General features: G+C 51.7%; 1 protein-coding gene across 1 annotated transcript; it reads left to right on the forward strand.

Moving 5' to 3' along the window:
• Window positions 1-5,025: 5,025 nt before the first annotated feature.
• LOC121364714 (5-hydroxytryptamine receptor 7-like) lies at window positions 5,026-13,495 on the forward strand. Its single transcript, XM_041488178.1, has 2 exons — window positions 5,026-5,535; window positions 12,724-13,495. The coding sequence occupies exons 1-2, from the start codon at window positions 5,027-5,029 to the stop codon at window positions 13,493-13,495; spliced, it is 1,281 nt and encodes a 426-aa protein (XP_041344112.1). The 5' UTR covers window position 5,026.
• Window positions 13,496-15,831: the final 2,336 nt, after the last annotated feature.

The following is a 15,831-nucleotide window of genomic DNA, read 5'->3' on the forward strand; positions in this document are numbered from 1 at the left end:
TCCTCCTGCTGCTCCCCAGGGACCTGTCCTGCTGTCCTTTAGCAAAGGTTTGGCCAGCAGTGTTTGCTCTGCATCCCTGCTGGGGAGGGGCCGGAGGTGTTACAGGATCACAGAATTATTTAGGGTGCTGATGCCCAGACCCTGGGGAAATGACTTCTTTTTCCCCTGGAAAACGCGGCCACTCGCCCCAGAGCAACGTGGCCTGCCAAGCTAGAATTGTGCAAACTTTGCTGGATTTCTCCAAAACTAAAGCGGCCAAAAAGTAGGGCCCTGCAAGTCCTTAGAGCCCCAAAAGTCACCTCTGTGCTGATGCCCAGACCCTGGGGAAATGGTGGGACTGCTGTGCAGGACATCGGGAGGAGGCTGTGGGCACATCTTGCCCTGATGGAGAAAGGAGAAATCCCTGAGAGCCCTCCCAGGCAACCAAAATTTGTAAATCTTGACTAAAAGCTGCCTGTTGTCTGTGCAGGCTCCAGCAGAGGGAGTGTGGCTGCACAGAACAGGATTAAAACATTTCTCTTCAGCAAATCCACCTTTTGGAGATGAATTATTGGGAATGAATTATTAACAATGTCTCCTTTGGATGGCGTTTCCCTGTGACATTTCCAATTGTTCCCCACCTGCTCAAACAGCAAAATGCACTGGGAGCCTCTAAAAACAACCAAAAAGTTTAATTTTGTTAATTTTTTTTTCTATTTTAGGCAGGACCAATAAGAAAAAAACCACCCCAAAACCCTCTCTCAGAGTTTTAAGTTATAGGTAAATGGTTAAATTACATCCCAAGGGGATGAGATTGGACCCCAAGGCAAGGGATTCATTTCTGGGAGATCCAGTAAGAAAAAAACACCCCAAAAATCCTCTCTCAGAGTTTTAAGTTATAGGTAAATGGTTAAATTACATCCCAAGGGGATGAGATTGGACCCCAAGGCAAGGGATTCACTTCTGGGAGATCCAACCCTCTCTTGGGTACCACATTCCCACCACTTTATTTTTGTTTTCTGGGTGATTCCAGGGAGATGTTCCTTGATGCTCATCAGGGCTGGTTTTGGGAGAGCCTCAGAGGGAAAGCAGGAGATGCCCATGAAGAGAAGGGGATGGGATTTGGGTCACTAAAACCCCTGAGATTTTGTTATTCCTGATCACAACCACAGGAGCAGCACCTACAGAGAAGGTTTGGATACCCCAGGACTGCTCATCCCGAATTTCCCTGCAGGTAAAATCCACCCTTCGAGGTGCTCCTTAAAAGCTGAGGGATTAATTTTATCCATCTGGGCGGGCTTTGCCTGCTGGAAGGGAGAAATGTCAACATCTGTGCTGCAGGGAAGATGCTGGACCTGGAAACACCTCGGAGTTAATGAGATTTCTCCAAATTTGCATATTAATACCGGCGCCTATTACCTCGCCATTAGACTTAATAGGGCTCAATATTAACAATTAGCTGTTAATAAAATTGCCATTTGTACATGAAAATGGAATAATAGATCTGGGCACTGCCTTTCTGAAGTGCCGGGAGGATTTTGGTCTCCCCTCCCCTGCTGCAGGTGCAGGAAACTTTTTTATTTTGTGATTTCTGCTTCCTGCCTTTGTTTGGCACGGATAATCTTCCTTGGGCTTCATCCCACCTCGCTCCAGCACCATCCCTGCTCCTCCAAACCTGTGCTGTCCTCTCAGCCAAAGGCAGAAAGCTGCAGTGAGTGCTCAGCTGAGGCACGCTGGCCATTTCCTCCCCTTAATTGCCATTAAATGCAATTAGTGCTTCCCAGCTCGCCCTAGAAGCAGTGTCTCAGCAAGGTCACCGTGGCCCAGGGCTGGAGAAATGCTGCACCGAGGGTTTTAGCCAGAAGAATAATAATTATTTTAATTATTTCTTCACATGAAAATTGGCGTTTTCCCTTCTGTCCTCCCCAAAACCAGCCCAAGCAAAGAATGTGCCCTCTGGCTGCTTGGAGAGTGTCCCAGGAGCTGGGAGTGACTTTCTGCCCCTGTTTTTGCTGCCCGAGTTGTGAGAGCAGCTCATTTCCCTGGGAAAAAATGGGGGGAAACTCCCCTCTGGAATTCCCAGACCTGCAGGAGGTCTGAAAGGGAAAAGCTGTAGCTTGCATCCTACAGAAATGGGGCTGGGATGAGACAGAGTGGGGTCAGTTCTGCTCCCTGGAGCTCTTGCAGGATTTTGAGGCTCTGCCAAAATTCCTGGAAGAGCAGAGCAAAGGAAGCCCAGGAAGCTCCTCACCTCTAAAATCACCTTTTCTCCTTCCTTCCTCTCTGCCAGGACATGAACTCGACCTCTGTGCATGAACCAGCTGCTTCCCAGTGATGCCTCGAGAGGAAAAAAATCCTTCCCTGTCTCTCCTTAGTGCACAGGAGCTCCTTGCTGTGGTGTTCTCCCAAAGGCAGCCTCCAGGGAAGCTGGAAAAACCCTTCCAGGCTGAAAAAATCCCTCCAGGGAAGCTGGAAAAACCCCTCCAGACTGAAAAAAACCTCTCCGGGCTGTCCCCCATCCCATGTCCTCCCTCTAACTCCTCTCCCAAGGCTGGGAGCAGATCTGTGGCTCGGGCACAGATTGTTTCCCTGAAATTCTCCAGGCATCTGGCCCCAGGCTGCCTGAGCTGGTCCTTAGGGGGTGTTTTTCTCCTTGGCTGAATTTGTCTGGGTTTGGAGACTGCAGAATCCGGCGGTTCCTGCAGCAGGGAGTTCTGCAGATCCCGCTTTTCCTCCTCGGAAATTCCGGGTGTAATTGGTTAAATCTGAGTGAATTCCCCCTCCCCAGGCTCTGCAGGGTTTGTGCATCAGCCCCATCCCACCCTGGCTCGTCGCTGCTCTGGAGGGGCTGGGAAAAAAACCCACCTGGCATGGAAAAAAAAAAATCCCGGAGCTCCTCCAGCACGTCCTGGCCTGGCGAGGAAGCTATTTTCACCAGCCTCCCACACACGCTGCGATGCTCGAGCAGCAAAGGAGGAACCCCAGCGTTAAGCACAGCTTTAACAGCCCTGGTTTAGCTCACCGGCGCTTTCCTTGCAGATGCACTTTTTTTTTTTTTTTTTTTTCCTTTTTTTTTTTTTCGGTTTTTTTTTTTTTTGGGTTTTTTTTCGGGAAGATCTGCCCCAAAAATCCCTGCCCGGAGATAAATCACTGAGATTTAAAGGTGTTTTTCCCAGACTCAGCCCTCCAGGCTGGGTGTCCGCACAGTCCTGGGATGAGATTCCCACCTCGCTCCCGGAGCGCTGAGCCGGGGCAGAGTGTCGGGAATCGCTTCCCGAGCCTGCCAACAGCTCCACAGCCACATCCGAACCCATCCCGAGGGATGCAGGATGGGCCCTGCACTGTCCGTGCCCCCGGGAAGGCAGCAGAATTCCCGAGGGAATCACCCTTGGGAACAACCAATGTAGGAGATGGCTCTGCCCCGCATCTTCCACCCCAGGAGGAGCAAACTGTGACTGATGCCCCGGGTGGAAATATCAGAGTGATCCCAGCTCCAAAGACCTCACGGAACATTTGGTGGGAAGTGGATCTCTCCATGTTCTTCCCCGATTTTTTAAATTTTTTTTTTTTTTTAATAGTATCGGTTTTCTAGGGTTAGGAAAGGCTCATCTTTAGGGATCTGCCTCTCCCTGGCTGTTTGCTGCTCCTCAGCACGGAGCTGAAGGAACACGGGACCCACTACAAGCCAGGAGGGCTGGAAAAATGCATGGAACGAGGGAAAAAACCCTCTCCTGTAAAATAATCCTTTAAAAAAAATCACGGGGAAGGGCGCCTTTCCCTGTTCCTGCCCTCCTTGCTGGGCTCCAGGCTGCTTCTCCTGCCCCTCAGCGCTCCAAGGCATCTCCTCAACTTCCAGCCTTTCCCTCCAGATCCTCACACGCTCCCTCCCATGGCTGCAGGATGCAGCCTGGACCCCCCCGCCCCGCTCTTTGCTCCTCCCTGGGGCTCCCAGGGAGCCGGGGACCATCTGGGTCCCTGCCCGGCACAGGCGAGGGGAGGGCGGTAGGAGGGACCGGGGAGGGGAGAAGGATGCTCCGGGGGTGGCTCTTCGCTTCCTCGCCCGCCCGGAGCTCGCAGGGGCTCGCCTGGAGGATGTCTCACCCCCTCGGCACAGGTAACTCCGGGAGCCCCCAGGGCCGCAGCCGGGGGATGCTGCAAAGGGGAGGAAGGGGCCGCAATCCGGCTCGGATTGAAACAAAACTTCAAGGGGTAAATGGGGTTTGAAATAAAACAACAACAACAAAAAGAGGATGCAGGTTTGTGCATGGTGCTCGGAGCATGCAGGGGGTGAGCCCTGCCCTGAAGTTTCCTTGTGGATGGCCGGGAAATACTTGCAGGGGTGGAATGCCGGGGGTGGGAGGCTCTCGGAGCCTCTCTGCCGAGCGTGGTGCTGATGATGCTCGGGCTCCGCGAACCAGCTGGGATGCCTGGGCTGTGCGTGGTACCCCGGGGTGCTGCATGCCACGGATCCGCTCCCGCTGCCACCCCGTGGCTACCGACAGCCCCTGTGTGGCCACTGCGTGCCCGGAGCGGGGATTTGCGGTCCCGGCTTTGAAGTTTGCGTGTGCCACGGGCAGGGGATGCAGCCGGCGGGGGCTGTGCCCACACTGGTGCTGTGGCTCGTGTTGTCGCATGCACAGAGGAGGCTCTGCAAGGGATTAAATGTATGGATGCAGAGGAGAAGTGCAACGGCAGCAGGCACAGCTCGGCAGGGAAACACGATCCACGATCCGTTCTCTCTCCTGGAAAAGCACATGGATGGCCGGGGAGATGCTGCAGGCAGCCCGTGCTCCTTCCCAAGTGGAGAGCGGCTTCCTGCAAGCATCCCCCGGCAAAATGCGTGTCCTTAAGGAGACTTGGGAAGCGGCTTCCTGCCGAGCACGTGAGATGCAGCCGCAGCAAGAGCTGAGAGGGGTGGAGGGGGGTGGTGCCGGTGGGCGAGAGGATGAGGGGATATTCGATTTTCTTCGCCCTGCTTGTGACAAGATGTTCTGGTTTGTCACTGGAGGTGTCACTGCTGGGGGAGCGCCGGTGGCGAGCTCGGAGCATGCTGCTGAGGGCCAGCCCCAGGAGGTTTCTGGAGCAGCACCTTCTCCTGGTGGAGAGCGCAGAGCAGCAGCGGCCGGCTCGGGAGCGGCTCCCGAATCCATTCATGACTGAGGAACCTCCCGCCCCAGCCGAGCCCGAGCTGCCGCCCTCCAACCTCACCAACGCCACCGACTGCGGCGAGGAGATCCTGCTCTATGGGGACACCGAGAAGGTCGTCATCGGGGCCGTGCTCTCCATCATCATCCTCATGACCATCGCCGGCAACGGGCTGGTCATCATCTCCGTGTGCATCGTCAAGAAGCTCCGGCAGCCCTCCAACTACCTGGTGGTGTCCCTGGCCGCCGCCGACCTGTCGGTGGCCTTCGCCGTCATGCCCTTTGTCACCATCACGGACCTGGTGGGGGGCGAGTGGCTCTTTGGGAAGGTGTTCTGCAACGTGTTCATCGCCATGGACGTGATGTGCTGCACCGCCTCCATCATGACCTTGTGCATCATCAGCGTGGACAGGTAAGGCAGGGCCGGGCTGCTGCCCTGCGCTCAGGTGGGCTCTGGTATTCGGGGGGTTGGGAGCTGCTAGGATTGTGTTCCTGGTTGGATCAGTGCTCCTGGAGGTGTTTTTTGTAGGTGCCGAGGGTTTTCTGTGGGAGTTCAGCGCCTCGTTCCCTTTGGAAGAGCTGGGCTCAGGGTGTTTTCTCAAGTTACTTCCCTAAGTTGCTTCCTTAGTCTTCCCCCTTTTGGCAGCTGCTTCTCATTGTTCCTGAGGAACAGCACCTGACCTTCTCCATGGAAGGTACCTTGGCTATGAAACCATTCAAGAAATCAAAAAAAAAAACAAAAAAACCCAGAGGCACTTTGGAAATGCAGGTTCCAGGGCTTCTGGAGCCAATCCTGTGGGATTTTGTGTTGCTCCCTGGACTCGTGCCTTGGCTAAGGATGTCAGCAGCTCCCCACACCCCATCCCAAAATCCCAAACCCCCTGGTTTAGCTCAGTGAGCACATCTGTAAGGATTTTCTAGCTTCACCTCCCACACCTGGAGCTGGGAGGGAAAGGCTGAGCCTGCCTGGCAGGGTGGCCAGGCTTGGACAAGTCAGCACCTTGGTGGCTCTAATTTTAGCAGCTGCGTCATCGGGGCCATCGCGCTGACGAGCCCGTGGCCGGGGCTGACGTCTGCTGCCTTCTTGGGGGTCGCTTTGGGCTGAGCTGGCACTGCTGGGCTGGCAGCAGCAGCTCAGGCAAGGGACACAGCCCACATCTGAGATGTGCCCTTTCAGCTGTGCCACCTCCCCCGTCACCTCGGCAGGTGTGACAGCAGGTGACAAGGCAGAAAGGACAGAGAAAATCCTGCTGCTGCTTGACATCTCCCCCCTGGGGCAAGCCAGCAGGGAGTGCTGCTCCAAAACCTTCATCCCCACCAGCCACTGCTCCCCTGGGAGCTGCAGATCCCAGCCCTAGGCAGCTCAGAGCTGCTGGTAGACAGAAAAACCCTGCCAGGCCACAAGCAGGGTTCAGCTCTTCTGCTGAACTTGCTTTATTTTAATAATTTTCCTGTAGGGAAAAAAAAAAAGCAGGTGTGCTCAGAGCTGGCAGGAGCTGACTCTGTGAGAGGGAAGGGATGAAATGCAGGAATTAAATGTGTCAGTCCTTCCTCCCGGTGGGTGAGGAGCAGGGAAGTGCCTACACGCTAACCAGACTGGCTTTGCTTTAAAATTTCCTTTTCCTTCTCTTTTTCCTTTTTCCTTTTCCTTTTCCTCTTCCTTTTCCTTTCCTTCTCTTCTTATCCTTTTCTCCTTATCCTTCTCCTTTTCCTTCTCCTTTTCCTTCTCCTTTCTTTTCTCCTTTCTTTTCCTTTTGCCTTGCATTGCCTCCCCTTTCCCCTTTCCCCTTTCCCCCTTTTCCCCTTTTTCCCTTTCCCCTTTTACCTTTTTCCCTTTTTCCCTTTTCTCTTTTTCCCTTTCTCCTTTCATTTCTCCTTGGCCAAGCATGTCAACAACTCTCCCGACCCCATCCCAAGTCCCAAAAAACCCAATACATTTCTTTCTCCTTTCCTTTTCCTTTCCTCCTTCTTCCCCTCCCCTTTTTTTCTCTTCCCATTTCCTTCCCCTCCTTTGCCAACCAACCAATCCCAGCCTATTTCATCTCATCCCATCCCATGGAACAAGACTTTTCCAAGCACACACACAAACAGGAGAGATCTTTCCCCAAAACCCCTTACCATGGAGTCCACCCCTCCATCGTGTCCCTCCCGTCCAGTGTCACTGCTCTGGGGAGCAGATCCACATCCAAGGACACCGTGCAGGCACTTCCTGACTTTGATGTCACTTGTCTTTCCTGGGAAGGACAAACAGGAGAGATCTTTCCCCAAAAACCCTTGCCATGGATTCCACCCCTCCGTCGTGTCCCTCCCATCCAGTGTCACTGCTCTGGGGAGCAGATCCACATCCAAGGACACTGCAGGCACTTCCTGACTTTGATGTCAGTTGTTTTTCCTGGGAAGGTGGGAGGGAAAAGCTGTGTCCCAAGAGGTTGTCAAAGAGCCTGAATTTTCTGGTGTGAGTTTGTCCCTCATGTGTTGGCACAGGAACTGCACCGTGATCAGTTTGCTCCCAGAACTTCATCCTCACCACGCCGCAGGCCCAGTGGGGAGGTTGAGAGGTTGCAGGGCAGCTGCCTGGAGTATTTCCAACTGGGAAAGGAGGAAAACAGCAAGGATTGAGCAGAGGGAAGGGACTGGACCAACCCCCCAGCTGTGCCCACCCAGCTCTGGGTGGGAGGAAGGACAACCTGCAAGTGGAGGGGGCTTGTAGGGTCAGTCTGTGCTGGGGCTTGAGGAGGGAATGGGAATTCCCCCCCCAATTCCCTGGGATGTCCTCTGGTGCATATTAGAGGAGGAAGTGAGCGGGGTGCTGTCCTGCTGCTTTGCCCCTCAAGGATGCCCAGGAATGAGCTGGGAGTTGTGTGAACCATCCCAGGGCAGTGTCTCAAGCATCCCGTGCAGCATCACTGCTCCACATCCACCCAGCATGCTCAGGCAGTGTGTGGAGGTGGACTGAGGATCCAGGATCGTGCCTGGATCTCCACTTCCCCCCTGAGCCTGGGATAGGCAGGATTTTTTATTTGACTCTTGATGGAAACATCTCTAAAAGCACAATTCTCAATTTCTATGCTGATACAACCAAAACCCAAAAGCACAAGGAGAGCTGAGCTTGCAGAATCCCTGAAAAACCTGCTCCAAAAGAGATTAAATTGTTATCTCAGTGTGACATCAACCCAAACCTCCTCCAGTGATGGGGACCAGCTCTTCCTCCTGCCCTGGGAGGAAGAAGATGAAAAGCCCTGGTGCTTCTCGGAAATAGAAAAATTTCCTCTGGTTCTGTCCTGAATCCAACTTGGTCAGCACTGTCAGGCCTGTTCCTGCCAAGGAGGAGACCCTGGTTTTATTGATGGCTGAAGTGTCCTCAATATTTTGCTTAGCTTAGATGGAAAAGCTACTTGGTTTGCCCAGGATGATGAGGACTATTAAAATGTAGGCTGCTGTTATTGATTATTAATGCCGAGGGCTTCCTAAAAGCTTCTCGATTGAAGCTGGTAGAACTAATCTTGTCTGAAGCGAGATTTGATTGATTTCCTTTGAAATCAGAAAAGAAAAATGCTGGAAACATCCATCTTCCTCTAATATTTTCCTTATGTAAAAGCCTGCCAATGTTGCAGATTTTTTAATGTCACAAAGCAAAAACAAGCCACCAACAAAAAAATCCCCTCTTTTGGCTGCTCAGCTTTGATGAAACTCTCCATAAAAATGCCAAGAAGCTGACAAAAGGAGCTCCCCAAAGCCCACACATCACTTCTGGCATCCCTAGTGGAGAAAAAACTCTCCATCCATTTCCCAGGCAGCTCTGCTGGGGCTCTCCCCTGTCCCTAGCAAGTATTTTCCACCCAAAATCAGATTATATGCTCCAAATTGGGGTCACCCTCAGTAAAAGGATGCTTCCTAAAAGTCAGTGGGATGAAAACTGCACAGCATTTTGCTGGATTGCCTTTCCCATGTCCTTCATCCAAATGTTGCCCAGGCTGGGTAGATCCCTGCTCTGTATCTGGGATGGATCCCTGGGATGCTGCACCACCTCTGACTCAAGGCATGGGCAGGTGTAGCAGCCTCCAGCTGCCTTTTGTTTCCTCCTCTCCTTCCTTCAGGAATGGCATCAGCTTGGATATCAGGGAAGGAGCATATTTTGGCTGCAGAGGAGGCATGGAATTGTGGTAAAACAGTGGGGTCGAGGAAACCCTGATTCTGAGCCCTAATTCTGGGCTCATTTTTTCCCCCTGTGTGAGTGGAGATTCATCTTTTCCCAGTTCACCAGCTGCAGGATGGAGAAAGGGACACCTCAGGGAGGTTTGGGTTGTTTTTATTTTTTAATCCCTGGCACAATGACCCAACAATTGAAGGGGGCCTACAGGGAAGCCACAGAGGGACTTTGCATCAGGAAATGTAAAGGCAGGACAAGGGCAGGGTTGGATGGGATATTGGGAAGGAATTGTTCCCTGGGAGGGTGGGCAGGCCCTGGCACAGGGTACCCAGAGCAGCTCTGGCTGCCCCTGGATCCCTGGAAGTGCCCAAGGCCAGGCTGGACAGGGTTTGGAACAACCTGGACTAGTGGAAGGTGTCCCTGCCCCAGGGGTGGAACTGGATGGGATTTAAGGTCCCTCCCAACCCAACCCAACCCAACCCAACCCAACCCAACCCAACCCATTCCATTATTCCCACTGACTGTGGAACAAACACTGTGAACTGGCTCATCTGTGGGGTTTGCTGGTGCAGCCCAGCCTGGGGCAGACCTCCCACCCCACAGCCAAAGGACTGGGATCTGCAGGATCAGGGATGTGGCAGGAATTTATTGCACCTGGCATGAGTGCCTGCACCCTCAGCCCAGCACGGTGGGGGCCCTGCAAATCCACAACAAGCGCCCGCAAATCCTGGGAATTGCCTTTTGTTACCTGATTACCCTAAACTTGATGAGCAGCACGACGCACACACAGAGAAAAACTAAAAAAATTTCAAAGGGAGAGAATTCCACGAGAATTACGATGCACACACAGAGAAAAACTAAAGAAATTTCAAAGGGAGAGAATTCCACGAGAATTCCACGAGAATTCCACTGCCTGTCAGCGCCACCTCGCCTCCTGTAAACGCTGCCCTGTTTTGAGGGCTCGCTGCTTGTTTCAGAATTGTTACAAAGACCTCAAAACGGCCCCGTTTCCTCCAGCAGCAGCAGCTGCACGAGGCACCCGCGGATGAAATGTGTCGGCTTTGCCTGCTCGTTAAACCGCGTCACCGAGCGTTCCCTCGGCAGGCGCGTAAATTCCTTGGCAGTTTCAGCAGATCCCAGGCGGATCAGCTTCCAAAGAAACCCGGTGACAGCATAAGAGAGGGTGGCACACAACTCAGCTTGGATTTATTGGCGAAGTTTGTAGCTTGGGTATCCAGAGGGGTGATTTTTTGGGGTGTTAATTTGGGAATTGCAGGAGCAGGGCAGGGGTTTCTCCCAGATTGGCCCCATCAAGGGCCATAAGGAGGGAATGGGTTGCTCGGAGAAGCTGTGGATGCTCCATCCCTGCAAGTGTCCAAGGCCAGGTGGGATGGCCTTGGAGCCACCTGGGGTAGTGGAAGGTGTCCCTGCACGTGGCAGGGGGTTGGAAATGGACAATCTTGAAGATTCCGTCCAACCCAAACCATCCTGGAATTCCCTGAACATAGAGAGTTTTGGTTGGTTCTTGTGGCTAAGGCCAGCTCAAAAAAAGAATATAGAGGAAAATAAGGAAAGAACAACTCAGTGAATGAATTCAAAATCATTTTATCAGGGAGGCAGGGGAGAAGACTTCAGTCTCTCAATTGATTTAGCAGTCAGGAGGGGAGGAGAAATTAGATTTTTTTTTTTTTTTTTTTTACGTTTTATTTCCATCTTCAATCTTAGGGGATGATCTGGAAAAGCGAAATAATCAGGGAAGAGAAAATCTCCTAACACAGTAAGACTGACTGTCAGAGAAAAATTATACAGCAGAGGTAAAATTCTCCACAGATATTTTCCATTTCTTTGTTCAGCTTTTAGCCAAAAATACTCCTAGAGCTGCTGTTCTCACTGCCCCTCTGGAGTAACACCTTTCATCCAAGAACAGTTAAGAGGTGATGTGTTCCTGCCTAAAAATTCCTGGCAGCAGGAGATCGGAATCAAAAAGGCTGTAACAGAACAGAAATCCATATGAGTGGCTCGAGGTCTTTGCTGGATTGATTGGAGCTGAGTAGCAGGCAGATGTTTTCCAGGGGGAACATCGGCTGACAGCAGCCAACTCCCCCCTTGATTTATTGCTTTACAGATCTAATTTACCCACAGCTGACAATTTCTTTATCACACAAACCTCTCCAATAAAAGTCAGGATAGTTCACGTTTACACCCCGTGGCACAACCGCGAGCTGATGCTGGGTGCAGCCTCCAGCTCCTTTCAGGCAAAATAACAAGGTAACTCCTAACCCCAGGGGTCAGGATTGGGGGATCTGTGGGTCACCAGGTGGTTTTGGGATCTCTTACTCCAAACTCCACTCATTTTCCTCTTGAGGGAGAGCGGCACTCCATCACTTTGGCAGATACTGGCTGTGCAAGGGAGCACATGGCTCCAGCTGCTTGGGTCATTCCTATTTGAGTTTCCAGAGGTCAACAACTTTCAGGGAGTTGTGCAGAGCCACAAGGTCCCCCCTGAGCTTCCTTTTCTCCAGGCTGAGCCCCTTTCCCAGCTCCCTCAGCCATTCCTGCTGCTCCAGACCCTTCCCCAGCTCCATTCCCTTCCCTGGACACTCTTCAGCCCCTCAATGGCTTTCTCGTCATGAGGAGCCCAAAAACTGTCCCCAAACAGCATTGTCCACACTCCAGCTTTGCTTGCAGGGCTCATCCAGACACATCTTTAAGTCTTCCCAAAGGCAAGATTATTTCTTGGTCTCCCAGGGCCATCTTAGCTGCAGGTTGTATTTCTTCACCAACAAATAAGAGAAGGCTGCAGTGCTTCCCACTTCCCATTAAGCACTGCTAGGAGTTATTCCTTTCATCTGGAATCAGCCCTGTGGCACACCACTCTGAGCATCACCCACCCCACTCCTGGGTGTCTCCTTGGGAAGGACAACACTCAGGAGGGAGTTATGTGCCATGGCTGGAAGCTGTTACATGTTCTCTGTGCAGAATAGTTCTGGAGGAAAAATAAAATTCTTAAGGCATTTTTTATTCCTGAAAACAAAGCTTTTTAAAGTATTTTTATTGCCCAGGAGATCATGCAGAGTTCAGACTGCACTCAGCAGTTCAATGACACCTCGTGTTATGGACGCCCCATCCCTGGAAGTGTCCAAGGCCAGGCTGGTCAGGGCTTGGAGCACCCTGGGATAGTGGAAGGTGTTTCCAGGGGGTTGGAATGGGATGGTCTTTAAGGTCTTTCCAACCCAAACCATTCTGTGATCCCACGCACGGAGTGATTGCAAGAAGGTGAGGAACAAATTGTGGCGTTTAGTCAAGATATCCCATGCCTGTGGAGATTTTCATTTGACAAATTAATTTCTTGTCCCCTCTGAGGGCCAAAATTCTCTCACAGCTGATCAGGAGTGAAAACCACCCCAGAGCCACCCACTCCTAACCCCTGGCAACTCCTCCTCCCCGCAGGTACCTGGGCATCACGCGGCCGCTCACCTACCCCGTGAGGCAGAACGGGAAGCTGATGGCCAAGATGGTCTTCATCGTGTGGCTCCTGTCGGCCTCCATCACCCTCCCTCCTCTCTTCGGCTGGGCCCAGAACGTGACGGTGGAGCGGGTGTGCCTCATCAGCCAGGACTTCGGCTACACCGTCTACTCCACGGGCGTGGCCTTCTACATCCCCATGGCCGTCATGCTGGTGATGTACAGCCGCATCTACAAGGCGGCCAAGGTCAGCGCCGAGAAGCACCGCTTCATGAACTTCCCCAAGCACTACGAGGAGGAGGGCGTCTACTGCCTCGAGGCCTCCAGCCGCGCCCACCACAGCTCCCGCCGCACCAAGGCCGTGGAGGAATGCGCCACGCTCTCCAAGCTGCTCCGGCAAGACCGCAAGAACATTTCCATCTTCAAGCGGGAGCAGAAAGCCGCCAGGACCCTCGGTATCATCGTGGGGGCCTTCACGTTTTGCTGGCTGCCCTTCTTCCTGATGTCCACGGCACGGCCGTTCATCTGCGGCATCCGCTGCAGCTGCATGCCCCTGAGGCTGGAGAGGACTCTGCTCTGGCTGGGCTACACCAACTCCCTCATCAACCCCCTCATCTACGCCTTCTTCAACCGGGATTTGAGGACTACTTTCTGGAACCTGCTGCGCTGCAGGTACAGGAACATCAACCGGAGGCTCTCGGCCGCCAGCATGCACGAGGCCCTGAAAGCCACGGAGAGGCACGAGTGCATCCTGTAGTGCCTGACCCGCCGGCTCCTGCCTCTCCAATGCCGGGTTCCTCGCTTCCCTGGACTCCCAGGGGATGGCAGGAACCATCCAGCCCCTCCAGACATTGCCACTGAGGGGGATGGTCCTTTCCCTCGCCCCGTGAGGAGCCGCGGTGTTCCTCACCCTGGGAACAAGTGGAGGGAACTTTGGGAACAGCCCTTCCTTCTCACTCTGTCCCAGGTGGGAGCAAGACCTGGGGGGTTCAAGGTCTACCAACGACTGTGGGCCAGTCACACCACCTTTCTGTGCCTCAGTTTACCCATCTGTTATTAAAGTTAAAAAAAAAAAAGGAAAGAAAATAAACCCTCCCAGCCAACCAACCAAACGGAAAAAAAAACTCTAAAAACTTGATAAGACTGTGGCTCTCCACCTTCAAAAAGGGCTCTAAGGTCTGTGGAGGGCACACAAAATCCTGTGTAAAGACGACACTGGCTGCACTTCTCTGTGGAATCTGACAGCAGCTCCGTTGTACATCCAAGCCCCCGTGCCATCCCAGCTTATCTGAACCCTATTCCCCGATGTAATTGCATTTCACACCCTGAGCTCACGTCCAGGTTTGCACGTCAGAGCAGAAATACCAATGACCCCGTTTCCCCCCACACTGTAGCACTGCAGCACTTGAAAGAGATGAATTTGGAGGGTGAAACACAAACAAATATGGAGTTTCCTTTATGGTTGGATAGGGAAGTTTGACGCCTCCTGCTCATGAGGGCAATGACCAGAGAGCAAAGCCAGTTGTGTTTATTGGGTTGTACTGTAATTCATTCCCAGACAAGCGACGTGTGTTCATCATTTGTGGCTAATTGACTCCATAAAAGCACGCTTTGGTTGACAACAGAGAAAAACATATAATTTCCCTGACAGCTTTACGGTATTTCGGTATGATGTCCAGCAAGCTTGAAAAAATACACTGAATGATGTTATCTTTTTCTAAAAAAAAAAAAAAAAACCAAAAAAAGAAAAAAAAGGTTTGGTTTCTTTTTTTTTTTTTTTTTAAAAAAAAAAAAAAAAACCAAAAAAAGAAAAAAAAGGTTTGGTTTCTTTTTTTTTTTTTTTTTAAAAAAAAAAAAAAAAACCAAAAAAAGAAAAAAAAGGTTTGGTTTCTTTTTTTTTTTTTTTTTGGTCAAAGCTAGACTGCTCAGAGGGTCAGGGAAAGTTGTTTGTAGTCCTCTTTTTACTCCAGATTTGCTTTATCTGGCATGAGTGGTGTAGTCCCACCTCTGGCATCACCAGGAACTCTGAGGCCTTCCTCCATATCCGAGCTGGGTGTTGGATGTCCTGACTGCTGGCAGGGCTCGGCTTAGCAATCAGTATTTCTCCTGTGATGTGTCTTGTGTTCTCATTTGTCCTCTTCTCAGCAGCCATTTCTACCCTGTCTCATTTTAGACCTGCTTTTTCTAGGGATGCCCAACGAGATTTCCAGTTGGGACTGGCGGGTGACAGCAGGGCTTGAGCCCACTGGGAATGTCCTGAGGGATGTGAGGTTGGACACTGCAGTGTGCCCAGATGTTCCCTGAGCTCCTGTCCTCACAGATGGACTCAGAATTGCTCAGAGGAGCAGGGGAGGTTTTCTGCTGTCTCCAGAGGGAGAGGTTTTAATCATGTTTTAAGATGAGATCTTTTAAGACAGAGCAGAGATTTGAAGGAGAAGCTTATTAGGAATAATCCCAAAGGACTGAACTGGAGTCCCACACACCACATCTGTAGGGCACGCTCTGACTGCCCATCTCAGGACCTGCTTCACTAAAGCAACCCCTTTTTCTCCCAGAAAACACTCCAGGCCAGCATCTCCTCTGCCACAACATCTCAGCAGCAGCTGTCACAGCTTCTGTCCTGCCACGGGGACACGAAGCTCCTGCAGGCTCCAATTTCCTCCCTTGGCTCCTCCAGCTCCTTCCCTGCCCTTCTGACAGAGCTGTCTGCATGAAAACTGACCAGCTGCTAATTCAGGCTGTCCTGGCAGGGTGGAGAGCCCCAAGACAGCTCATTCCACATCCAGCACATAACAGAATAACATAACATCCATAACATAACATCCATAACATAACAGAATCTGGTTGTGCTGCTGCAGTGTGTTTATTGCTGTGCCTAAGGTCATTGTTTCACTTATTTTCTGTGTTAGGGGTTTTTTAACTGCCTTAAAAAATAATAATTTTGTTTAATTCCTCTTAACATCCTTATTCTGATGGCATTTTTATCACTCCTTGGAAGTATTCTGCAACAGAGCTATGAAAGAGTGTTTCACTTTTTAAATGAAATCGTACAAATAGCTGTTTTTTCTGGTTTGAGGGTTCTTCCAGAATTAA

This window comes from Pyrgilauda ruficollis, unplaced genomic scaffold (assembly GCF_017590135.1).
Source record: "Pyrgilauda ruficollis isolate IOZ18807 unplaced genomic scaffold, ASM1759013v1 scaffold88, whole genome shotgun sequence".
Classification (NCBI taxonomy): domain Eukaryota; kingdom Metazoa; phylum Chordata; class Aves; order Passeriformes; family Passeridae; genus Pyrgilauda; species Pyrgilauda ruficollis.

Bases quoted from the DNA above. Each gene is read 5' to 3' on its own strand.
- LOC121364714 (XM_041488178.1), top strand. From the start codon at position 5,027: ATGCTGCTGAGGGCCAGCCCCAGGAGGTTTCTGGAGCAGCACCTTCTC. The intron at 5,536-12,723 runs GTAAGGCAGGGC...TCCTCCCCGCAG, and splicing joins TGCATCATCAGCGTGGACAG to GTACCTGGGCATCACGCGGC.